Below are 25,419 nucleotides of genomic sequence, written 5' to 3'. Positions count from 1 at the left end.
GACGACCACGATCCCCCATGCACTTTTCACTGGCTAAAGTTCCTTTCCAGTGAGCAGACACCAGGCCAGTATATCCTCAAGAAGAAATCCTGCAGAGCAACTGGGGCAGGGACCGCTGGCAATGCCAGCGAGGGCGTCTCGTGGGAGTTCCCAGGTGCGGCGTTACGCTCTCGCCGTCTCCCGTCCCCAGGGAGATTTGTGCTGAGATTGCATTTTTGGAGCAGCGCGGCACACGAGCATCCAGTGTCCTTTTTCCTTGAATGGAAACAAGTCTGTAAAAAAGCCCACCTGGCAGAGAGGTGCAAGGAGGGAAGGATAGCGTAATATTCCTATTTAGGGGAATTTATTTGCAGGTCCTTTTCTGCTGCATACAAGTAAACCAGAACCTCCAGCAAACGAGCTCCCAGGCTCCAAACGAGAGCCAGGAGAAACCCATCTTCTACACTTATGTTTCTTTTCAGCAGATGGCCTGTCATACCTGCACAACAAAGTGTTAAAAAAGAAGTAAAGGAAAAAAAAAAAGCCAACAAAGGGCTTTAGGAGGTGGAAGAGACCATTTCTATTTGAGGTGCAAACAAGTAACCCTCCCAAAAAGTACATTTTTTTCAGGAAAAAGGAGACCTTCAAGGACCTCTTCTTTTTTGGTTTACCGCCTTGTGGCAGCTTGGTGATGAGTTTGTAAAAGCAAATGCCGTGTCGTGTCATTTCTGGAGAGAAAATCTATTTCCTAGGACGTGATGGCAAGGAAAAGCTGAGCTCAGCAGGTCCGCATCCTGCCCAGGGCATCCCGGATGGGAAGAACAGCAGAATAACCCTGTGTCAATGCAGTTTTAATTGGTATGGTTACTTTGATTAGGATGTGATTTTTAATTTTAACTGAGCAGTTACAGAGGCACAGCACCTACAGCAGGTGCTGCGCTATCAGGAATAAAGAGGTTTTTATGCTGCCACTGCATATTTTCCTTTTTGTGCAGGCATCAGGAATAAACTCTGCTTCAACCCCACCAGACTTGCGAAAGCAGCAGAGACCTTGAAGCCCGCTTGGACAAGGCTGAAGGCAAAGTCAAGGTGATCCTTGTTCCTTTTCCATTTGGGATGCTGCTCTCTGATTTGTTGCCATCCTAAAAGGTCCAGCTATCACAGAGAGAACAAAATGTCCATTGCTGCTAAGAGGAAAAACAATGACCGTGACAGTGTTTAACCAGAATGTAAATACAGCTAAATTATGGACGTAGAAGTGTGAAACCGTGGAGAAAGATGGTAATGGAATTATATATCAATGCTCAGCACAACTGTAAAAACTAATGTTTTATACATGTGTAACGTTAAATTAATTCATTCCAGTTCTTTCAGGCGAAGGTACATTAACTGCTCCATCTCGGCATAATCATATTACCTCAACAGGCTCTATACATGTCATACTTCCAGGGTAGTAATCGCCATTGGATTAATTACAGGGAATTTAGAGGCATTACAGGGATTCCTTATGCAGCAGTACAATGTGACAGGGTCCCCTCATCCCTCCGGGCTGACCGGCTGTCCGCACCTGCGCACCCTCCACCACCACGGTTCACGTCGCTGCCCGAGCACGGTGTCGGGCTGCACCCAGCAGGCGCTTCTGAAGCTCAGTGCTGGGCAGTGGGGACCATGCCTGGACGGGCTTTGTTCCCTGGCAAGCTCACGTGGTGGGGAGGACACAAAAACTTACAGCATCTCAACCCCAGCCTTTGGAGGAAGTCTAAACACAGGCATAACTTGCCCTTTTCTTTGCAGAGTTAGCCAAAAAATGCAAACTGTCCTAAGATGGCTCCTGGTAATGTCAAGGATGTTCTCGACGGTGTCACTGCAGACTGCAGGTTATTCCCTGTCTCTCCAGGTGAGGAAGGTGATGGAGGGATTGTGAACAGCACGTGGCCTCTCTGAAAGAAAAGGCTCTGACAGCTGAGTCCTCAAACCAAGGAGAACCCTTCCCACCGCTACATGAGAGCTGAAGTGGTGGTGAGTGGCACCTCTGAAGGGTTGCGAGCCACCTCTGGTACAGCTACTCCTCCTGCAAGCATCCTTCGTGTTGATTTTGATTCCTCCTGGCACAATAACTATCACTCAGCACCTTCGCCTTCATCCCCTGGTTTTGCTGCCTGCGCACCAGATCCCCGGTCTCTCAACCGAGCTGTTTTTGTTGGTGTTGCCCCGATTAAAAACTACTTACCAGGCTAGAGCCACCCAGACGGGTGGCTGTAGCTTTCTGATGGAGGGCAGATGTGCACGGGATGGCTCCCTGTGACCGTCTCACTCGGGAGCAATCCTGCTACCTGGATGCAGAGCCTTGGCTGGCTGTCACCGCAGCCTTCCATCACTCCTACGGTGACCGCCACTCCTGCTCCCCGAGAAGGGCGATCACGAGCCCTACTTGGAATAGCAAACAAAGACATCTCATGCAATAGATTTTAACAGTGACTTTAAAAAAAAAAAAAAAAAAAAAAAGCACAACTACTTATGTAACCGAGCTTTATTTAGAATCTTTGAAGTCATAAAATGTCTCATTTTACTGATATACGTAAACATACAATCAGGAGGTTTAATTGCTTTTTCCCTTGCACAGAAATAAAGTTTTAAACAAACCAGAACACCTCAACAGACAAGCGTAATGCAAATTTAATTGTCTAACTTGGTCCTGTACATACAGCACACGCTTCTCCGCATGGTCACTGGTTTATCAATTAGTTGCAATATAATTTTTGGCAGTAATATATTCAACACACAAAGTGCAAATTACAAGAAGCAGAAAATGTTCTCTCTCATTCTGAGCAATGAGAAGTGCAAAATACCTCAGCCCATAAATTCTATTCTTTATGTATACGAACAGTATGTGCATAATAGGCTAATAAATAGCTGTGTAAAACTTCATAGATTAAATGTGGCAACATCTTAAAGTAGGAATGCAACAGTTATAAAAACATAATCAGACAGAGGAATCATTACATTTTGTTCATAGATTCCATACAGTATTTCTGTGGGTACCTGTTCACATTTCACCTACCCGCCTTTAACTTCTGCATACCTTGGATACTTTTGCAACCAAAGGCAGTTTGTTAAAAATTCTCCCATTTGCTACATCTGGACATATTTCTGTGCATCTACAATCAAGTTTCCACTAACACTTCACTTGGCAAATCAAATAGTACAGTGGGAATCCATCGAAAATGGGAAGTCTCTTCCAGGCACTGCTAATGGAATACCCACTAATTGTTCCAGCAGGCTAAATGCACTTTGTGATTACCTAAAGAAAACTTTTCAATGAAAGAAGGAAAACCGTTTCAACGAGAGCTAACCACAGCTTGCTTCAGTGTAGTTCATCTCGCTTCAGTACCTGTTCTTTCATGTAAAATAGGGAAATACCCACTCTAGATAAAACATAGTGAACAACAGTACCTTTAACACAAACCCTGCACTACTCAGTTTTTATACTGCAGATTTTGAATCTTCTTTCCACTTAATTCCAGGGATTTTTCACATAAAATGAGCAGCCAATTTTGACACTCACCCCCCCCCCTCTTAATTTCTCCCAGCTACATCATCATTATAAATTATACCAAATAGTCCAAATCAGACTGGGCTGCTTCCTCTAAAACCCTAGTGTTCCTCTGGATAGGAAGATTAAACCACAATGACTTGCATTGCCATTAATCTGCCTGCCAAATTCATTTGCTAAATCACTAAGGCCACGGTCATATAATCACTGCAGGAATGGCTGCGACACGTAACGAAGTTGCTAACTTTCGGCTGAACGTTCCTGCATCCCACCTCCACCACGCAGAGCGGGACAGGGCTTGGGAAGGCTCCTTGTCAGCTTCAGCATGCTCTTGCCTGGCTTAACTTAAAACAAAAAAATAGTCGGGGGCTTCGACTGAGCCGTCCGACTCGCAGGACATCTTCTTAAACTGCTGCAGCGGTCTTCTGCAGCGATCATCTCACCATTGCCTGGTATTATTTGGTATTATCCAAAATTGAACTCCAGCAGCCCCAAGAGAGAAGCATCCTCTGTGATCCGTGAAAGACTTTTCCTGCACTATCTGATCCTGGGGAGACTCTTGGAAATGTAAAACGGTTTGCTAGTTCGGATTAACTTCATCTAGCCTTAAAGACAACGTGCAGAGGGACCGCTCACCATCATTACTAGAATTACAGGATCACATTGCCGAAGCAAACTTTTTGTCTTCATTAAAGTTTCAGGATGAACAATTATGCTGCAACTTGGCACAACAACAACTGCCTTTGTATGCAACATGCCTGGCATATATCAGCACGTTTCTTCTTCTTTAAAAATATAATTAGAATAGAACAAGATAGGTTGTTGTTGTTCATGCTGCCTAAATATCTGAAAAGGCTCAAACATTTTAAAAGCCTAAAAAAATAGATTTCCCTCTCCCCTAGTTTATTTTTCATGCTAAAGGCTGCAAATTGACACATCACAGTAATTACCTCTGACTAACTTCCAGAGACCTACCCAAAGAGATAAACATGAGAAGTTCACATTTGACTATCAGACTTACTGTGCCGAGCACAAATAATTTCCCAGAGGAGAATTTGATATTTCATCATTTGGAACAGTGGTAATTTAATTACATTGCTAATGTTTTCTGGCATACTTGAAAGGACAATTAGCATAAGTAAATCATGAGTGAGATGACAAGTCACTCGGCATTTATTTCTGCTCATCAGATGAGATCAGTTGATGATCTAAATTCTCTTTTGTGTGCGAACTGATTCCAGGTTCAGCGATTGTAACTGGGGTTCAGACTAGTGGGGATAAACTGATGTATAAATAAACTAAAATGGATATTGTTCTTTGAAGTTTCTTAATTAAACTTGTCCAGAGAAACCTCAAAAGCCACCAGAAGTAGGGGAGGGTGGGGAGAAAGGTTGATAAATGCGGAAGGCTAAATGAAGCTCGAGATGCACACTACCCTTTCTGGCAATGGGGTGAATACTAATTCATTTTTGCCAGGGTTTGCTTTACATCCTGCTCAGGGCTGAGCAGTATTATTATAGCTCTACTGATGTTCTAAAATAATTGTTTTTATCTCCGCAAGCGCAATGACATTCATGATAACACCGTTAATGTTACAGTTCCTTTCTGGCGCTTCAGAATAGCTACAGCTTGCTCATGAGTAACACCTTCCAAAGCTTCCCCGTTAACTGCTAAAATCTGATCACCACGCTTCAGTCTGCCATCGTCCGCAGCTGCTCCCTGCAAACGGCAAAGTGATTCGTTAGCGGCTGGTAGCACGGAGCCCTCCCGTCTCTCATAATGCTGATGGATGAAATGAGGAGGGATGCAGCACTGGAAATCCCACCGTAACTGGGTGGGGGACATGGGAAGTGACAGTGCTGAAGTCTCCCTGAGAGCTTCAACCCTTGCTCATCGCTGACCCCGCTTACCCAACCCTGCAAGGTCTGGGGCAGCGCAGGCAGGTGGTACACCCCTGGGAAGAAGAGAATCGGCTCATCCCTGAAAAAACTGCAGCGTAAAGACTCATTCTGGCTTTTCTGATTATGGAGAGGCTTGTTGAAGCAGCGTTTAAATGTACTCCGCAGCCAGTGCTGAGAAACGGGTTAAAATATGGGGAGGGAGCGGGACGCAGAGCTCATGCAGCAGAACAGCCTGGGCACTGCCCCAAGCCCTGGATGGAGCTGGGCTCCACTGAAGGTCCTGAGAAGCTCCCACAGAGCTTTAGAAATGGCTGTTGTCCTCCAGAGGCCTCAGTGCAGCTCTTTTACCTAAATCCTGAGCCCTGCCCTGCCCAGGGGTCAGCTCATGGTGTCCGTTTCTGCTCCGTGACCCCACCAGTGACTGCAGTGTATTCTAGCTTCCACTTAGGGTTTCTCAGCTGTGCTCACATCCAGAAACTTGTAAATCTAAGCATCAGTTTAAAGAAACAGTATCTTCCCATGTTAATAATTGCAAATTTTAAGACAACCAGCTATTTGTGGTTTGAGCCCCTGAATCACAGAAGCAGAGGAGACATGACTTCTACTCCACCTTCAGACAAAGTTTTCTTAATTATATCATCTACCCTGCCAGACGTGCTGACACAAGTGACAGCAAGTAGGCACGGGACAAGCAACTGTGTGCGACTGACTTTGAAGTTACTTTATGGAAAGTATCCCTAATTTCCACTGTTTTCCTTTCCTCCCCCCCATTTCCAGAACTCCCTTCACACGGCCATGCCCGACGTATCTTGCTGGCCCACCCTGAGCACATTTCTAGCAAGGGAATGGGTGGGAAAAGGGGCACTTCTCCCTCCACACCAGTGGCCATTCCGGGGCTGTCTGCCTCAAGGCTGGGCTGTGCTGTACTATGTTTTTTCCTCAGCCTCGGTGGCCACAGCCACGGCTGTACCTGGCTGGGACCCCCAAGTCCTCCCCAACACTCAGGGTTGGGGTCAGAGATGGGCTGAGACGGCCGTGCCGTGAGCGGCTCCAGCACATGGGAGTGGAGTACTCACGGAGACGCACGAGAGAGAAGCTGGAAGCAAGGGAGAATAACTAAAGCCAGCACTGATGCGTAAGCCAATTCATTATCAAGCTACAAAGTATGGCGTTTTCCTATTTCGGTGTTTTTTCTCATTGAGGTGACTACCTGAGCACAGGAGCTTATTGCTGGTTTTCCAGCTAAAGCTCAGTCACAAAGATACAGCATCTCTGCAACTGCCTCCTCTTCTGTACAGTGGGAAAAGTGATGCCTCCATACCTCTTGGAAGGCTCTTTGAGATTTACAGATATAAAACTGCCTTATAAATATTTTAATGTATAAAACCAAGTTTCCCAAGTACACAGAGCAATTTTGCTGAGATAAAGTATCTTGTTTCAGCCATCAGTAATGTGAAATATAAACTGAGAAGCTGGCTGTGAGTTCTGGGTCCACTTACTCACATCAATGCACTTAGTACATTTTGCTTTCTACTACATAATATATTATCCAAGCCAAATCTTAGGTTTACTTTTAAAGATAATACAGAAAAAGGGAGGGGGAAAAAAAAAAAAAAGATACCTTGGCAAATATAGTCTTGACATAAATGGGCAGGTCTCCATGGGGACTTCCATACCCCCCTACAATACTAAATCCCAGTCCATCAGAGCCTTTCTCCAAAGTAATAATCTTAGGCTGAGGTGCTCTGAAAACACAATAAATATCACTTAGAATAGCAAAGTCTGTCTCTAGGGACTTTATGCAGAAGGAACACTTACAGAGATATTTATCTGTCAAGAAGTTTTTCATACAGTCACAAACCATGACTCTTGCCCTTGCATTGAAACACACTCCTGCACAGCCCAGAGTTCAAATGCTGTTCCGTGTACTTCAGCCCCTCGCTTTGAAAATACTTATTTTTAATAAGAGCTCAAAAAGAGCACTTATCTCTGATGCAGAAGTGAGACTCCCCTCATCTGCAGTCGCTGCACGTACGTAAAGGAGAGTTTGCTTTCTTACCAGCCAAGCTGTCATCTTTAGTCTGTATAAGTGGCAACTGCAACAATTTCCTTACAGCATAATTTTATTTTATAACTTCAGAGGAATGAGTCTAATAGACAGGGTGCAGCCAGGAACACTTGTGTTTAGTCTCAGCTCTACTGCAGGCTCTTTGGGCTGTTTTTTAACAACCTATATTTGACCTGCATCCCTGTGCCTCGTAACCCCAGAGGCTGACTCCAGAGCCCCTCACTTAGTGCATTGCTTTGAGCCTGACCTCTCTTCAGGGGCTTTTACTGTCTACGTTGAGCAAAGGAAAACTTTTGGTGGAAATTAGACCACTCACGTATATATCCATCTCAAATTTGAAAAAGTAATTTCTACATATTTGGAAAGAATTATTATGGACAAAAGCTGTTTGGCATCTTCCACCTCTATAAAGGTGTAGCCTATGATAACTAGTATCTAGCCATTTCTTTAGGAAAGAACAAATGCATATGCCTACCTAATTCTGCTTCATATTTTCACATTCGAATTTCCTTACTATTTTGATATGAAAAGAGAACACAAATCCTTTTATGAAGTAAGCAATTCTCCTTTGAGAGCAGCAATAAAAACAGAATCTCACATGGTAAGACTAGAGAATGCAGCATAAATAGCTTAACTTTTATACTCAAAACCCCCTGAGGTAGGGCAGCAACTTGCATCTCAGCTTCTTAAAATAAATATAATGAATCAAGGAACGAAAATGAAGAACATAATGAAGCTAATGAACCAAAATGAAGATCAAATGAATTTCAAAATGATAACTGGAATGCTATAAGCTACCCTAAAAAGCACACGATGGAGAATGATGCATGGCCATGGGAGGGCTAGATCTCTAACTTCTATCACCATACAGAAGTGCTGTAAGTAGAAAATTTTTTAATCAGACTTTTTCGATTTGTAAAGCTAAAAAGATTCAAAAGACAAAGAAAATTCTGGGACATGTTTTGAAACATTTGTCTCTGATACCAGGCTTTTTAACACCTCTTGCCTTAGTCTGCCAATGACAAATTATTTCAAATTGCTACGATCATAACTCCTTTCAGACAAGGAAGCCAACAGACAAGGGCAGAACTGTTATGTCAGCATAACATGTTAGAAAAGAAGGGAGACAATTTTTTTTGAAAATGTCCAGAACTAGTGCCTGGAAACACATTTTGTGCTTATTTACTCAAGCAATTTCTGTCACCAGGTGAAGATGGACACGCGTTCATAATCAGCTTGGAGAAGGTCACAGTTTTCATTTTAAAGGTGATGGAAAATTAGAGAGAAAAGCAACAGGAGAGTCCTCCTTCACCACCCTAGGCTTTTCCCTTGCATGGTGCATAGAAATCCACCCCAGTTATGCAGACTAAGTATGAACTTACTCGGGATCTTCAGAAGGATGGTCAGAAGAAGAGTTAAGGTTGCATCCTGCAGACATGCTCTCCAGCTGGGTAGCAATGGCACTGATGTTGGTATCAGCCACAACCTAAACAGAAGGATGCAATGAAATACTATGTGTGTTCACTTAATACCAGACGTCTTGGCTAATTATATAGAAAATAGCTGATACATCAGGAAAATCAGCTGCTAAAGCTTCCTCTTGCCTTTACATGACTATCTCTCAGATGCTGAGCAAAGGGGAACAGTCTTTCTGGATAATCCAGAGAAAGAGGTTACTTTGTCAAGGAAATAGGTACATCTCAGAGTCAACAAAAGGTGTCCAGAATTGGGCTTGAAAGGAAAGGTATCCCACAGAGAGCACCTTAGCCTTTGACAAAATACAGAGATCCAAGGGACTGTTGGGCAAATGCCCTGAAATACCTCAGATTGGTTTGTTTGCTGAGCAGGGAAGAAATTAATCCTTGGTTTCAACTCTTCTGCAATTTCCAGCATGAATTCAACAAACTGGATTCTTAAACTTCCCAGTTCTGGCTCCTGCGTCATTCTAAAGCCATCATGAATTGCCACCACACAGTAATTAATAGAGTTAATGACATTTTGACAGGCTGTGGGGCAGCAAACTTGCTCAGGCTTTTTAAAGCAACCATATCAATGTTGTATACGTTAAGTTACAAATATGACTATAGCCGTACTGAGAACACAGTTACTTGCATGCTGAGGTCTGGGGTTTGCCATTCACAGGCGTTTAGCTTCATAAGGATAAAAGCTTGTAGCCTGCAGGCCCAGTGGGATTTATTAAACACCAAGTGTCATTGCCCACTCTAGCTTTTTTTCCTAACCTTTCATTGCATGCTAATTTTCTATTCTTTGCTTTTTCTGGAAAAAATTCGAGGAAACCACTATGAAGTGATTCGGATTTTAAGTATTTACAGCTGAAAGGACATCAATTTCCTAACAACTACATGCCATGGTTATCCCCTAACTCCATTTCCTTGTCATGAGATTTCTTCTCTGCTTGACATTTACTGTACAGCGCAGGAGTTCGGCTCAGAGACAGTGAGAAATACCCAGTAAGTATATTTTCAATATTTCCTCTAGCTATCTATGGCCTTATTTTATCAAAATTAACAGGTACTTTTTCCACTCCTTGCTGTGAACATGGCTTACGGGAAATGTACCTATTTGAAAAAAAAATCCATCATATAAATCCCCCGTTTTAAATGAATGCTCACAATTCTTCCACAACAATATTTCCCTCTTTCTAATCACTTGGAGCCGAGAGGGTGGTAGCATTTTCTAGGAAGGAAGATTAGTTCTCATGCAAATTTTGCATCCCAGGACTCAGGTTCTTGGATGCCCTAAATGAAGGGGTCCAGCAGACAAGATAGCTGCACCTGGCTCAGCCAGCAAAGACACCGTTAAGTTTTCCTTCCCGTTGCAGTAGGGGAAAGAGTGCCAACCAGTATTTGTCATATTTTGTTGTTAAATAAAATGAGGGCAAAATAAATCTATATTCAAAAATCTTCAGTTGGCAGTAAGAACGTATCAGAGTTCAACAACCTTGTAAAAAAGCTTCCCCTTATCTCATTACTACACCTGCAGAAAAGAAATTAAATTAAACCAAAGCATCAAAACAGCCGAAAGGGATGATTGTTCCCCTGAGACCCTAATCTCCCATTTGCAAACAGCATTTGCAAACTCCTTTACCATCCTTCCCAGGACGTACTGATAATAAGCCTTTCCACCCCACTGAACGCAATTATCTGACCTTTCAAAGCAGTTTGCCATGAAGTGGTCTAACCTGATAATAAATAGAATTACTTAATGACACATCAGTCATGATTATCACAGCGATAGGATTATTCCATTTAGATTGTTTTAATAAAAAAAAAAAAAAAAAAAAAGCAATCTGGTGATTGAGTAGTACCTGCAGTTAGCATGTCAGGTAACTGTATCTCCACGCTTACGGCAGGGCTTCGACACTAGGCCCTGCTGGTATTAAAATATAACATCCCACCTTCACATAACACATTTTTAATAGAAGAAAATAGACTCTATTCTATCAGAATAAACCTGTATCATCTGTAAAAAGTATTAAGCCCATTTTAAGCTAGACAGCAAAAATGTGGAAGAAAAACCATCAACTGACAAACCCAAAGACATTTCTAGAACCACCTCTTTGTTTATGTGAGCGACCAACTGACAGCGTGCTTCATCAGGAATATTTTTAAATACATGATGAGGTGGAATACGCTGTATTACAGCTTTCAAGATTAGCAATTTTGGGTTCTGCAGCAAGCTTTCATTTTCTATTCAGGGAATACTGTTGACACGAAAAGTGAAATTACTCAACGTTAGTAACAATATGATAACTATAATTTAACAGAAAATTCTCAGCTGGTGTATATCTGTGTATTTCCTTTGACTTCAATGGAACTACACAAGTACACCATCTGCTCTGGAACTGGCTCATCACGTACCAGGTCAGCAGTTCATGGACAGACAAAACAAAGAATAAGCAAGTCTAAAACTAAGTTTATTATAATTTCATTTCCTTTTTTTTTTCTTTTTTTCCCCATTTTTTATAGTCACATTTGTGTTGTAATGCAAGCAAGAAGCTTGCAAAAAATTCTCTCAAGATGTGTTCTAATCCAATATGCTGTGATGATAAAGAAAATTAGAGTAGATTTTAGTGGTACGTCTTAAGCTTGTTTTCCAATTGTTACAATAATTCTGCAAATGAGTAGTATTTTGAATTCTCTCTGGCAAGTATTTTTCCCATTTCTTTGTGTAAACATAAAAATAAACTAAAGATGAATATAGTGGCAAGCAGCAATTAGAACCAAAGTGGCAGAACATGTATAAACATGGCAGTGATAACACTGTTTTTTCTCTCTTGAGTGTCATTATTCATTACCTGTAGAATAATCTATTCTAGGCAGCACTGTCTTAATGGTGATGCTATCATTTTTACTAAATACTGCTAGCATTTCTTTCTTCTCTCCCTTTCAAGAACAAGGAAATTAACACTGTGGGCAGTTTGGTCACAGTTTGGTCACAGTCTAGTTACATGCATGCACACATATACACATACGTAATTTCTTGTTCCTAGTTAACTTCAAATCAAAAAAAACTTGCAAGCTTGTTGATTTATCATGTGTAGCAACAAGTTATTTTGTTCTCTTTGTTACGCTTTTATATAATCATGCTCACAGCCTGTATGAATGGCAATAAAGAATTTTTGAATGAAAATTATTTCTTGCTTTCATTCTGTGTAATTCCCATCAGCAAGCACCCTGCAATTCTGTGATGCCTTGTGCCAGTGATGCTTAGGGTTTTTTTTTCCCCGAATGCCATTTATCTACCCTCATGCAGCTGCATGTTCAATTTATCACCATACCTGCAGGATAATGCTCCCATAAGCATTCTTTAGTAGATTAACCGCATCTGCATGAGACAGCCCATCCAAAGGTTGCCCATTAATACTGACAATCCGATCTCCAACCTAAAAGTACAACAGTAATGGAAAATTACTAGCATTAGGGAAAATTAAAATTAAGAATGCTTAAAATTCTCGTGAACTTGGCACTGCACAGTCATGCTTCTCTTTTGCAGGATCCCTTTTGTGAGAATTCTGCATTGCTAGTGATCATTTACCATTCTTCAGAGCAAGTACAAAAAGGATTTTTTAAAAATAACAATGCGATCAGAGAAACAAAGATGGGTTGTAGTTTACTATTTCCATTTGCAAGCAGAGAAAGTGAATTGCTGTCCTCCCACCCAGAAAGGATTCATTTGTGTTCATATGTGCAGACAAGTTCATATTCTTACAGATTATGTATGCACATGCTGCATGCAGTATAGGAAAGCAAGCACTTCTGATATTAATCTAATTAACCTAGATGATTTCTTCTTCTAATACATAAAAATGATCTTGACCCTGGCACTTAGTGCTATTGTGTAATTCTATTAGAGACATGGCATGAATGTAGCAGCATGTACTAATGAATCTCATGGGCCAAAGCAATCCTATGTATCTGCATAGTAAGTTCTTTTCAATACTAATGATTCCTTACAACTCTCTGCAAAACTGAAAGTGTTCACCACGGTCAGTCCTGCAAACCCACATATCCTGTGGGTCTGATATAAGTGCCTTATTTTGGCATTTCTTTATAAGGGCCTTAAGATCAAATAACCAACTTCCAATCTGGTTTCTACCTGGTTTGAGCTCGTCTGCAGTCCCCAAAATACCTGTGGTTTCCAGAGAGCCTGTTGCTGCCCTCCCTGGGTCTGGATGAACACATACATTCAAAGACCACTGCAAATGCATTTATGTTCTTTCTCTTAACGTCACTTTTCCAATGTGGGCAACAATTGCCATTATCCCAAGATGAAATAAAATTAAAAAGGGAAGAGAAGGGCAGCTTTTGTTTTTTTTGTTTTGGTTTTGGTTTTATATACAAAGAGGCAGAGTAACCTATGAGACATTACAAAGTGATGGCATATACAGAACTGCTTGAGGCTCCTTCTCTGTGGGACACATGGCAGATGAAATAGGAAATATTGAGAGGACCCCTCTACTCACTCTGAGTCTTTGGGTACGTGCAGCCACACCGCTGGCTTGAATCATAGCAATGAAGATGGGAATATCTCCTAATGGACTTCCCTTCCCTCCTGCTATACTGATACCAAGTGCGTCATTTGGTCCCTAAAACAAAGCAAAACAAAACAACATTTGCAATTGGAGCAACTTGTAGAGGTCACTGTTCAGCGTATAGCAATAACTGGCTCATTTGATTTATGAAACAGGGAGAAAATAGATAGGTTTGACAGACACACGCATCCTCACACACGCAGGCCCCATTACACAGGCGTACATCCAACAACCTATTGCAAACATAAACAATGCAATTTTACTTCTGAGAAACACTACAAAAATTAACAACTTCAGTTAAAGGTGTCAGCTTTTTGAATTGATAGAAAATAACTCACTGACCCTTGTTATCTCCACAGTCCTTGGGCCCATATCTGCTCCTACTAATAAAGAAACAAACAATTAGCTTCTGTAATTAAGAGATAATATAATTAAGAGATAACACTGTCAGGTGACAATGGTCCCTTGCTGCCTAGTCAAGAGTTATCACCAAGCAGAAGCGAAGCCTTCCTGTGCCAAACCAGGCAGCGCTGCTCACGTGAGGAGGATGGGATTTCTGTTTCACCCAGAGATGAATACGGATGTAATCACTCCGGCTGACGGATGCCACCGTGACACCCATTGTAGCACAGCGGCTGCTCACCACAATCTATTGAATAGCAGCACTCTGCCGGCCTGAAGAAAAGCCCTACTGTGCATTTCACTCAATTAAAGATTGGCTTATTATTCATAAATCACAGTGTCCCTACCACAAAGGGTAGGGCACACGGCTGGTCTGAGAGTGTTGAGGTTCCATTGATTTCCTCTTCTAATTTGTGCTGTATTAGTAAATAACAGGCAGCCAGGAAGTCTGGCTGGCATATATCAAGCCATAGGACATTTAAAAATACTCAAAATATATTAAAAAAAAAAAAAAAAGAAAAAAAAAAGAAACAAGAAAAAAAAACCAAGAAAAAAAAACCAAGAAAAAAAAACCAAGAAAAAAAACCAAGAAAAAAGAAAAGGGGGGTCACTTCAAAGGAATCATTCAAACTGGGACCAAACAGCCTAACAAGCTGATGGTGTAGTCACGTCCTGGGCTCTGCCATACCAACCCCTAATTCTATCAGCTTTAATTAAACTATTTTAAGAACCTTTTAGAAGGCGGGCAGAATTAGTCTCTTTCAGAAGTTAATGATTCTTAATAATACATATCGGTATTTCCCACTGCCACGCATGTGTGCTTGTGCAGATATCTGCTCTGAGTACCCAAGGCAGGATTGCCGAGGTGCTGCGAGGTCCGCGGCAGCGAGAAGCCCAGCCCCAGGGACGCCGAATCAGGGTGTGCAGACATGCACTCTCAGTGCTGCAGGGCCCTTCAAAATGGCACAAGGAAGGCTGCCCAAAAAGCCACACACCTCCACCAGTGCGTGCAAACTGGCAGAAGAAACGTCTTGTACTTCTGCCCGTGGTCAGACACGAGCAAAGGTTACCAACTTCTGACGCAGGTCAGAGCACACAAATGAGCAGACTCTCCACAAGCTACTGCAGGTTGTAGATTTAGCACTTGCTAAACCTGCAAATTGCAAACTGGGCATTGTGACTTTCTCATTACAAAACACCCCTTTATACGCTCAAGAGCAACAAAGATATAAATGAAGTGGTGGCAGCTTTATTCCCTGAGAAAACTGTTTCTAATGCGAGAACCTTGCCTGTGCTAAGCCTCTGACAAGGACGTCGGGGAATAGCGGGGCGCAGGAATTCTGCACTTAAAATAGAGGAGCCATTACTCTACTGGTAGACATAAAAATAATGTCATCTGCTGGAAAGTGTTCAGGTCTTAAAACATCAGTGGTACGTCTTCTGGGAGGCTGAGTAGGAAAACCAGATTCAAGTATTCAGTTTTGCTTTTAAAACAGCACAGATATAAAGCAAATAACACGCAGCTATTCTGACAGCCACCCAGTTTATACCTGAGTTTCTCTGAGACACATCTGCTGAAGATCTTTTTGTGCCGACAAAATTCTGTAAGGTAGAGAGGACCGGAGCAAGCGCAGGGTGGAAGTGGCTATGGACACTCTGTTGGCTCGCCTGAAGTTAAAAATAAATCAAAACCCGTGAGTCAAACCCAAACGTTAACTTTAAACCAGTTCCTGCAACATACGGGTGCAGCTGTGCTCTGTGCCAACCAGACTGGAAATACCACATCAGCCACGCAAGTGCAAACCCCTCCAACTTCATTTCCAAAGGGGGAACCTACCAAAATCCATCCCCGAGTTGTAGGCACATCCACAGCGCTGCTCACTGCACAACTGCACTTCACTCCCTAACGTGCACACCTAATGCCTGTGTTGTTCAGGTCTGCTCTAGAGGGCTTAAGGAAGAAGGATTAACCCCCTCCTTTGCTTCTTCCCAATGTGTCTCCAAACCTGAGGAGAAGGGGAGATGATGGCTGCTGCTACAGCTTGTGGGCATCGTCCCCACGATGCACCCAGCAGGCACCTCACTTACACTCACCTCGTTACAGGGCAGTAATCTACAGGCTTTGTTATTTTAGCTGAATATATTATCTGATTACAAGGTCCTGTAATTGACCCCGCTCCTTTCATTTGACCAAGAACCTACTTTTATTTCCAGAATAACATGCCAGGTGACAAAAGGGAGAGCCTCCAAAGATAGCTGCTTCTGCATGTTACCAATTCTTGGCCATCCATTTCCAGCCCTCCTTTTCCCTATTTCCGTATCTGCCTTTATCTTCAGACTCTGCCCCTCGAGGAAACTTCATTATCAATTTAGGAAATGCGTCTGAACGACAGGTTTCACCGAGGGCCAGACCTTCTCAACTAAGCCGCCTTATACAAAACAAAGATCTGGTCTATACTTCTCTGCCCACAGCAGAGCTTTCTCCCTCTAAATGCATTAGGTGGTGAATCAAAAGCTCTGGCAGCATTTATCCTAACTGACCAGCGTGCAGCTGTCAGTGATGAACAACAGGCAGAGCACAATTTCCACCTCTAGTTGCCAATTCATGGGTCAGTTAACATAATTTGCAATGCGCGTGAAAGAAATCACTGTCCTGCACCACAAGGCTTATATTTCTACTGTTAAAGGTATGCAACGAACCAAGAAAAAAGCCAAGTGAGGACAAAAGTTCTGGATGCTCTTGGCCAGCAGCTTCTAAAACATCGCTCGCAGTTGTGCAAATCATTCAAGCTGATTTGCTGTATTATGTGCCAATATTTTTATAACTCTTGGAACGGTTTTGCTGAGAAACATTTATTCAGTTTTCAAAATTACCAAGTCACTTAGGAGCAGTGAGATGAAGACTCTAAAATGACTCTGCATTTAGAACAGCAATTAAGATTTCTTGTATTAAAAGAAATACAGAAATTACTAGGTTCCTGTAAAAGCCTCTTACGCTACAAAGAAAGGGGGATGCCGCTGTTTGATCTGACTTTCTACCTAGAATCATGTTAGATACTACGGCATTTTGCTTCCCTTTCAGCTATGAGTTTTACACAGTAAAACTGGGTGGATAATTTTTAACCGTCACTTTTTGATTACATTGCTCTTGCTTAGGCTAGCTGTTGATACAATGACCAAAAAAAAGTAATACTCAAGACTGCTGTCTTTCCTTAATGCAATCAGTATAATTTCCCTCTGTTATTTCATTTCTCTTTGCCTGCTGCATGCAGTGCAGATGTTTCTCCAATGATGTTTAGTCATTATTTTTAAAGCTGGGCTTAGCCCGGCTGTTCCCGCATGGCTTTAGCCCTTCCTGATACCTCACCCACCCAGACAGCAGGCTGGATCGCTGCTGGCCTTTGGAAAGTCAAGAAATCACGCCACATGCTTATGATTTTGGCGCCCTTTTTGGGTTGTTCATGCACGATATCAAGGACAAGCCTCCCCTCTTACTGACCTCCTTAAAAGCATTCCTGCTTTAACTCACGTCACCGCTAAGCCTCCTACGGCTCCTCCTCTCCGTTTCCAAAACTAAGCCCTTCTTTTAGCACTTGTGGCGGCTGGGCTGGATCCCACCGGTGTGCAGCCTCTCCTGCCTGCTCACACATCAGTGTGAGAGGGAAGTGTGTGGGCAATGTTCCCCGGGTCCCCGACAGCTGCCCCTGGGCAGAGAGGGGGCAAAATACTCCATAGCAATAGCACTGCTGCGAACCACGGCTTGTCTCGCTCGGGGACATTGGCAGCTTAAATATCATGGCAAAGCAGTCAGTCTTCGGAAGGAAAATCCATTTTAAAAAAGTTTTCTAAGTCATCTTGCCTTGTTTTTCTCCCTTGTAGTACTTGGACTTTAATACTAATGGTATCGGTGTCCGAGCTGATTGGGGGGCACGGGGAGAGGGGAAAAGCCCTGCACTGATTGAAAAATGAATTGTTGTCCTCGCTTCAGGTAAAAAGCAAGTGAAGCAGGAAATTGCTCTGTGTTTTCTTTGAGAGCAAAGCGGCTCTCATGTGGTTCTGCCATAAGATAGGCAAAGATACAGTTCAGTTTCATTAACTCATTTTGATTGACAAAACAGCTGCAGAAAAGACATTCAGCATTTTTTGTAGGTCTAAAAAAATTTCTGGACATCATCATTTGAGAAATATATTACATATTTTTGGTGTGTCTCAGGAAGACACTCCTTAAACAAAAAAATACATTAACTAGCTCTTCTACTTAATCAGCATTTCAGCATGACACTTACTTTGCAGTTCAGCACAGAAAATTATGGCGATAAAATATTTTGTTCCACATCCTCAGCAGTAAGCATCTATGGAAGGACTGAGCCTCATGTGCAAGCCTGTGCACTGTCCCCGTGCCTTGCCCTTCACAGCTCCATTTTGTACATATGAATTTGTCACTAACCTGACTGTTTTGAGATGTTTTCCGTGATGATAGCCATGATCCAGCTCGCAATCTCCCAAGCTCAAGATGTACTAGGCCTTGGGCACACTTGGAAAAAAAACCGCAACGTACAGCATTTAAGTAGACATATGATATTTCACGCTCTCCTGGAGAGAATTCTGTTTATATTCAGCACTACAACTCCGTGAAGAAAACCACAAGGAACGCTCAAAACATTAACATTTGGATTTAGACAATACAAAAAGTGCCCATCCCTGGATTTAGGTTTATCCTGAAGGTCTATCCTGGTTGCTGAAGTCAGTATGAATCTTCCCGCTGGCGAACTGTAGATGGCCAATTACTCAATAAAAATAAACAAAAAGCCCCCAACTCTTTAACAGACGATTGCCACAAACAATACTCATGAAAAACACTTCAGAGGAAAAACGTTGCAGAAAAGGGTGAATTTAATACATATGCATTCAACTTAATAATCTACACTCATGTCACCAATTTCCAATTCTTAAATAGGTAAACTTTTGGCCAGGTCCCAACCCCAAATGGAAAAAACAAGGAAATAATTAGCCTTTCCCTTCAAGAACAAAAGAAGTCATATGCAGAAACACTAGTGGTGACGGCAGGGAAAAAACCCTTGTCTCCAGATGCAGTTGTGAATAGAAATGGGTCTGCAGCATCGCTCCCACCCGTCCTTTCATCCTTGGTCCAGGCTGTCGGGCCCAGGAGCCGTACGGAGGAGCTAACATCAGGCACCTGCAGCCAGGCCGTCCCCTGCCCTCTCCTCCGACTCAAGCAGCCACATGCTCTTTAATGGAAAAAGGCAACTTTTTGCAGACTGTACAACCTCAGAGTACAAAATCACTCCTGCAAGATGGAAAGCTGTGCAGAAACAGATTTAAGCCGCCATTTTATAGCTGCAGGTTAGTGCAGCAAAGCCAAAGGCATTTGATTTCAGTTCTGTTTTGTATGCCACTCAGGTTTCCAAATATTTTTCTAATGTATGAAATACACAGTTGCATTTTCAAATAAATGCCTAAATACTACGTTTGTCTTTGTTTTCCCACTTCACATCATCCCACTTCTAAATATACATGGAGAAGTGATTTTAAATGAATCTCCCAAAGTTATTTCAGATTAAATTCCTGTGTACGTGTAAATAGCACTTCAGGATAATTACCTTGCATAGTGTCAGTAACTGCAATTCAATATTTAAAATGTATTATGCACTCACCTTAAGTATGGTGGCAACAGTCTCTTGTGAGGCATTTCTCATATCCTCTCCATTTACAGACAAAATCTGATCTCCTTGAATTAATCTTCCATCTAGGTCTGCAGCTCCTCCTTTAACAATGTCAGAGATAAACACTCCACTTCCATTTCTAACAATGCAAGAAGCATATGGCTAATTACACAATGCAATATTCTTTGGGAGACCAATTTAGATTACTTGCATTTAAGAGACATTAAAAGAAACCTGTGAGCAGAGGAAGAACTAGTTTTACACCCCATTCAACCGTTTGAGTGTAAAAAAAATCTTTGAGTTTTAAAACCAAGGCACGTTTTGCTATATTTAATGCTGTCTTTCCCCTTGAACCGTTAGTTCTGACTGCATGATCCATAAAGGTTCAGGAAAAATACCACTTGTATGAATAAAAAGCCAAGGATCGGTCTAAGATGGAGTTAAACTATCTCCTGATGTGCCTGATATGAATTATGCAGCCTCAGATTTTTTTTCTGTATTCCCCCTAAAGGTTCAGCTCAGTTTCTTTTCTAGAAGCCTGGAGGCCCCCAACAGAAGAACAGGGAGAAGTCTGCAGAAAAGACTTTTATAGTTTGCACATGAGTTACGCAGAAGAAAATCCAGCTTTGTGGCTGTCCGCCTGCAGCAGGCAGCGAGGCTTGCGAGAGCAGCAGGCCACGCAGATGAGGGGAATGTATTTATTTATCAGCTCCAGCCTCCTCGCAGGGGAAATCCCCTCCCGGAGGCCGCAGGACCCCTCTGTGCTGGCCCCAGCTCCTGGGTGCTTGCTATGGGGTCAGCTGGTGCCAGCTGCAATGCCAAGATTTGGCGTTTGGTATCCTTCACCCTGAAGGACACACCACTTCACAACATGAATTATACCTGGGTATCATTTAACTGACTTCAGAAATTGGGCTACCTCTAAGGTGGAAATCCCCACAAGCGAAGCACTTAGTCCAGAAAGTTTTGCACAGAAGCAAATGCGGGAGGGCTGGAGACTGCGATTACCATCTGTAGGGTAATTTACATAAGCTAAATTAATTACCCAACCCACAATCTGCTCACAACACCTGGGTTAAACATCGCCACTCTTGTAAAAAACTGCTGTGGAAACTTTACTGACCGTACGCAGTCAGGATAATGACATGATGATTTGTAATTGAGAAAATAAATTTTTTTTGGCAATACAGAAGAGCAACCATATGACTCTTATGCACCAACGCTGAACGGGCGCTCGCCAGTGTCATGCCGTAAATCTCTTCTAGCAATGAAAGATTAAATCTATCAGTGCCCTGGTTCGAATGATCTAATAGCAATGGTTTAGAAATACATCAGTAAAAAGTCGCATTTTATTAAGCAGCTGTTACCTACCAACATATCTCAGATTCTGCTCTGCACTCACAGAACCGCTGTCTGTAGTGTTGTGCAGTCACTTTGATATCGTTCAGGATTTGTGTCTAACTCGGACTCTTACCTTCCACTGACACTGGTCCCTTTGAACCCGAGGAGGAGCTAGATCTGACTCACAAATCCATTTGCAAAGGCATATCCTGCTATTTGGAAACAGGAAGGTTCCCCCCCTGCCCCGCACATTTTGAAATCAGAAAAGCCATGGTTAGGGCCTCCAAGCCCTGAGACACAGCTACGCTGAAGCGACCAGAACAGTCAGCTCCTGGTTCTGCGTGTGCCCACTTGGCCACGCTCACTCCAGGAGGGACACCCGCTCTGTGCCGCACGCCGGGAGCTCTCCCGGGCAGCAGCAGCCTTTACTACACAGGTCTGTTGCTGTTCTGATAGAAGAGCCGGGACCACAGCCCCATAGCACCCTTGAAGATATTTAGATACAAAATTCTGTTCCTTGTGGAATTTTTCCTTTATTTCATATTCCATTTAATGGCTACAGCTGTTCATATGGCAAAAAGCAAAATATTTCTCATTTGAAGTGCAGTCTGGTCAGAGAGACTCTTACCGTTTTCCAGCTATGCTGAGCCCTAGTCCTCGCCCCGTTTTCTTTTGTATATCTACATAAAAAATCTCCAAGTTTTCTTCATCTTTGTAATGCGCTTCATCTCTATAAACAACCAACTGCACCTTCTGGGGTGTCTGTCTCAGCGCAGTGATAGCTTCTTCATGGCTGGCATTCCGCAGATCGATCCCGTTCACCTGAAATAATCACTGTTTTCTTTCCAAATGACATGTATAAATGATCTTTTCATCACACCCTACACTTGCGTGACAGGACAAATTTGTCAAATTGACACGCCTTGGCACTCTAATTTAGTGCTCCCATTTCCAGAGGGCCAAGCTCCTGGATCTCCTACTGAGTGCAAGTTCGGTGCTTTGTGCCACTGCCTGGAGTAAATCACAATAATTAAAACATTTTGGCTTGTAAGTTTTGTGGGTGTTCTTCCCTTCTTTTTAAATGCTGGAACCTCAAACAATGCTTCTTTCTTACGACTAGACAAAGTGGGACGTGCTCCTTTGAGCCTCCTACATCTCTTACTGCTCAGATTCCTTCTTCCCCGGCTTTGCAACACTGTCAAGCCAAAGACAGAAGGAATCAGAAACATTAGCAAATGGCCATGGCGAAGCCCAGGCAGGACATATTAAATGGTTATTTTGCTTTGTTCCAATAGATGGCACACAAGACCGCTCCTGGAGCACTCAATTACGTTTCTCTTACAATAACCTGAAAATGTTTTAGCATTTTAGTAATATCAGATGGAACAAGAAGTTCTCATTGAATGCTCAAGTATTAAAAAAACCACTGTTGCAGCTTGAAACTTAATCTCCTAATTTTGCCAAGCCTTATCCAGAGATACCCTTTAAGGTGTTTGCCAATATTCTGTTGACAAAATCATCCTTTATTTCTTAATACCAAAAAACATCAATGCTTAAGTAATTTTGAAGTCTCTTTAGGAAGCAGCATGGACTGTAACTGAATAACAATACAATGTTAATCCACTTACATAACATAATAAGTTTTAAGGCAATGAAAATATTGCTCAGTATTTCTAGATATGCAAAGTTATAATCATACTTAATTTTACATTAAGATAATTAAGCCTAACCTATAGTAATTATATTATTTTGTACTAATTCTGCACACATTTATTTGTATACTGCATTGGTATTCTTTTCTCGACAGAGGCATCTACATGTGCTTTATCATACTAATCTGAAACTAATTCAGAGTCATCTTTTTGATTCATTAGTATGGCTTTTAAAAACTGAAATAATAACAATATTATGGCACACAAACATTAGCACTTTCCTGTTTGGCCAGAGAAGAATTAATTAACCTTCCCCATTTTTATCCCCTAATTATTGTGCTCTGTTAATACACAGTTATTTATAAAATGAAAACAACATTCAGCCTTAACACTAAAAAAAATATTTTCAGTGCAAGAGCTGTAAAGACAACTCCCCAAGTACCCCTCGCTATTTTTCTAACCCTACACACCAAAGCCTTAATGGCCATGCTGGGAATTTGTCCTGATCTGACAGCTAGACGCTGCAAGCAGCTGCGCTGAACCCCTGCCTGACGCAAGTTTCATTTGCAGACCAACACTTCTTTCTTAACCCTTTCTGTCCTCGATTTCCATGCTTGTCTGCGGGAAAAATGCTATATTTATTCACAGAGAGAATTCTGTGTGTTCACCAGTTTTATGAACCGTGGCCCGAAGCAGCCGGTAGCTCCCCCAGCAATGCTGCACATGGGCACTGTGAGTTTTTCCGCAGGAGCGGGAATGCTCGCAGCGATGCTGCAGCCACGCTCGCCTTCTGGCCCCACGTTCACCCAGCTCAGCACTTCGTTTGCGGGCAGCACAGAGATGCTGGAGCAGCGGCGGTAGTGCAGGCCTCCGAATGAAAGATTAAACAGATGAATAATACTGAGCTATTGGACATGACAGCTGAACTATGTAATTCGAGAACTGCCTTGCTCGATTAAATTTAATATATTCTCAATTTGTACCTTCAGTTTATATGAATATATAAGGAAATGTGAATTTGTCAGGACGTTCTTAGTGACAGAAAAGAAGCTTCAAGTACAGATCCTGCTCAATGATCTCGCTTTCCTCTACAAGAAACCTATGCTGCATTGAATACAAGTATACATGACAAAGATACGAGCAAGTACATACATGGAGAGACGCATTTACCTCCAGAATTTGATCGCCAGCCCAAAGCCTGCCATCTCGGGCTGCTGCCCCTTCGTCATAAACTTCATGGATCACTATGGCGTCCTGCGGGAACAAGGGGGTGGCATGAATCCTCCCTCCCAAAACCCCCACAAACTGGCAGCCACGAGCCACCCCACACAGCCCACCCCTCTGCAGTAAAAAGGCACAGCGCTCCATGTCGGGATAAGCAAGACTGTAACACGGATTTATATTTTTATTTAATATTTTGGGGTAAGAAAATTACTGCCATAATCAAAATACAGATAGCTAGTAAAAAGGCAAAAAGGATTTTGTTCACCACTTGTAGTAGTCTTGTCTAGAGCTTCTTAGTCTTCCATCACTTTTATACATTGGCATCAGCAGTATGTGAACTCAGTGTGAACCACTGTATTAATATCGTCTACATTTTATTATATTATTTAAAACCAGATTCTTTGGAGCTATGAATATTTTTAGGGACTTGGCATAGAACTCAGCTTTAAGCAAGAACTGAATGCCTTGTGGTAAATAGTGCTGGTTAAATCTGTAAGAAATGAAATCCAGAAGAAACGAACAATGGCAAATGTTAGTTTATTACTGAGGTTGGAAAATGTAGGCAGTGGCAGATGTAGCTTCAGGGAAGGTTTCAGTGATTTAATCTTATTGCCAGCAATAGATGTCCCCAAAGAAAAAGCATTACAAAGAACATACTGTTCTCTTGCTGGTGCTTTCCCTTTGCATTGTTCTGGTCTGTTTCTTTTTTTTTTTTTTCCTGAAACAAATAGGTGAACATCCTGCTGCAGCGCTTCAGCTGCGGTCCTGACAGCTAGCAGGATGGGACGCTTCACTGTGCAAAATGTGCTCCCCTCTCCAATGTTACCGGCAAACACCCGGCCTCGGAGCAGAACCGGCTTCACTACGAACTCTAAGAAGGCTCTGGATAAATACGCAGTGATTTTCAGTTAGATGTGTAGGTATCGGATAACCCGTTCTCAGACAAATACACCCTCCAAAAACGCTACGGTTGCGAAGTTCCTTCACCGGTTTGACGTACAAGTCAAAGAGGAGACTTTCCGCAGTGTTTGCAACAAAAGGCGGTGAGGTTAGCAGTGTGAGCCCTGCTGTGCACCGCCTTCCTGGAGCAGGAGCAGGAAATCGCTGCTGGGGTAGAACAAAGTACCTTCGTGTTTTGAAAACACTGTTAGATACTACATCTCTCATCACCAAGTTAACTCCCCCCATGTTGCCTTGTGATCCTTTCCCAGCACACATGGTGCATGTTGAACAGAAAGAAAACTCAAATGCCCTTAAGCTAATGCTCTGATCAAGACAACATTGAGAGCATTATTCTCTTTCATTCCCACTACACCTTATTTAATGATGTGGACTTGTATCTACAGCCGCTCCGCTGCTGCTGGAGCACAGCACCACTGTCACAAGCTTCCTCTTTGATACATATGCACCAGTCGCTGAAAAAAGCCTGAAGGATTTTAATCACAAATGGATTACAGCTGATACAAGCATCCCAGATGGGGGAAAAAAGATTTCAATCTACATAAATGAAGGCAAAATACTATGAGCTGTGTACCAAGGTAATTAAGAATATCAAAAGAA

General features: G+C 42.4%; 1 protein-coding gene across 6 annotated transcripts in view; it reads right to left on the bottom strand.

The window, feature by feature from the left end:
* Positions 1–2,494: 2,494 nt before the first annotated feature.
* Positions 2,495–25,419, bottom strand: part of PATJ (PATJ crumbs cell polarity complex component) — a 157,317-nt gene continuing 134,392 nt past the window's right edge. For 3 of the 6 annotated variants that reach the window (XM_052802446.1, XM_052802450.1, XM_052802447.1), the window contains 11 exons: positions 23,806–23,889; positions 21,612–21,805; positions 19,634–19,781; positions 18,406–18,492; positions 15,509–15,626; positions 13,899–13,939; positions 13,488–13,610; positions 12,303–12,407; positions 8,884–8,987; positions 7,055–7,178; positions 2,495–5,251 (listed from right to left, as the gene is read on the bottom strand). In XM_052802446.1, coding sequence (XP_052658406.1) covers positions 5,105–5,251; positions 7,055–7,178; positions 8,884–8,987; positions 12,303–12,407; positions 13,488–13,610; positions 13,899–13,939; positions 15,509–15,626; positions 18,406–18,492; positions 19,634–19,781; positions 21,612–21,805; positions 23,806–23,889 — 1,275 coding nt within the window. In that variant the 3' untranslated portion in view covers positions 2,495–5,104. The remainder of the gene's footprint in view (positions 5,252–7,054; positions 7,179–8,883; positions 8,988–12,302; positions 12,408–13,487; positions 13,611–13,898; positions 13,940–15,508; positions 15,627–18,405; positions 18,493–19,633; positions 19,782–21,611; positions 21,806–23,805; positions 23,890–25,419) is intronic. The other 3 variants (XM_052802449.1, XM_052802451.1, XM_052802452.1) reach the window with 3 other exon arrangements.

The sequence above is a fragment of the Harpia harpyja genome, chromosome 11 (genome assembly GCF_026419915.1).
Source record: "Harpia harpyja isolate bHarHar1 chromosome 11, bHarHar1 primary haplotype, whole genome shotgun sequence".
Taxonomy (NCBI): domain Eukaryota; kingdom Metazoa; phylum Chordata; class Aves; order Accipitriformes; family Accipitridae; genus Harpia; species Harpia harpyja.
The sequence above is the reverse complement of the archived record's forward strand: the minus strand, read 5'-3'. Positions and strand labels throughout refer to the sequence as shown.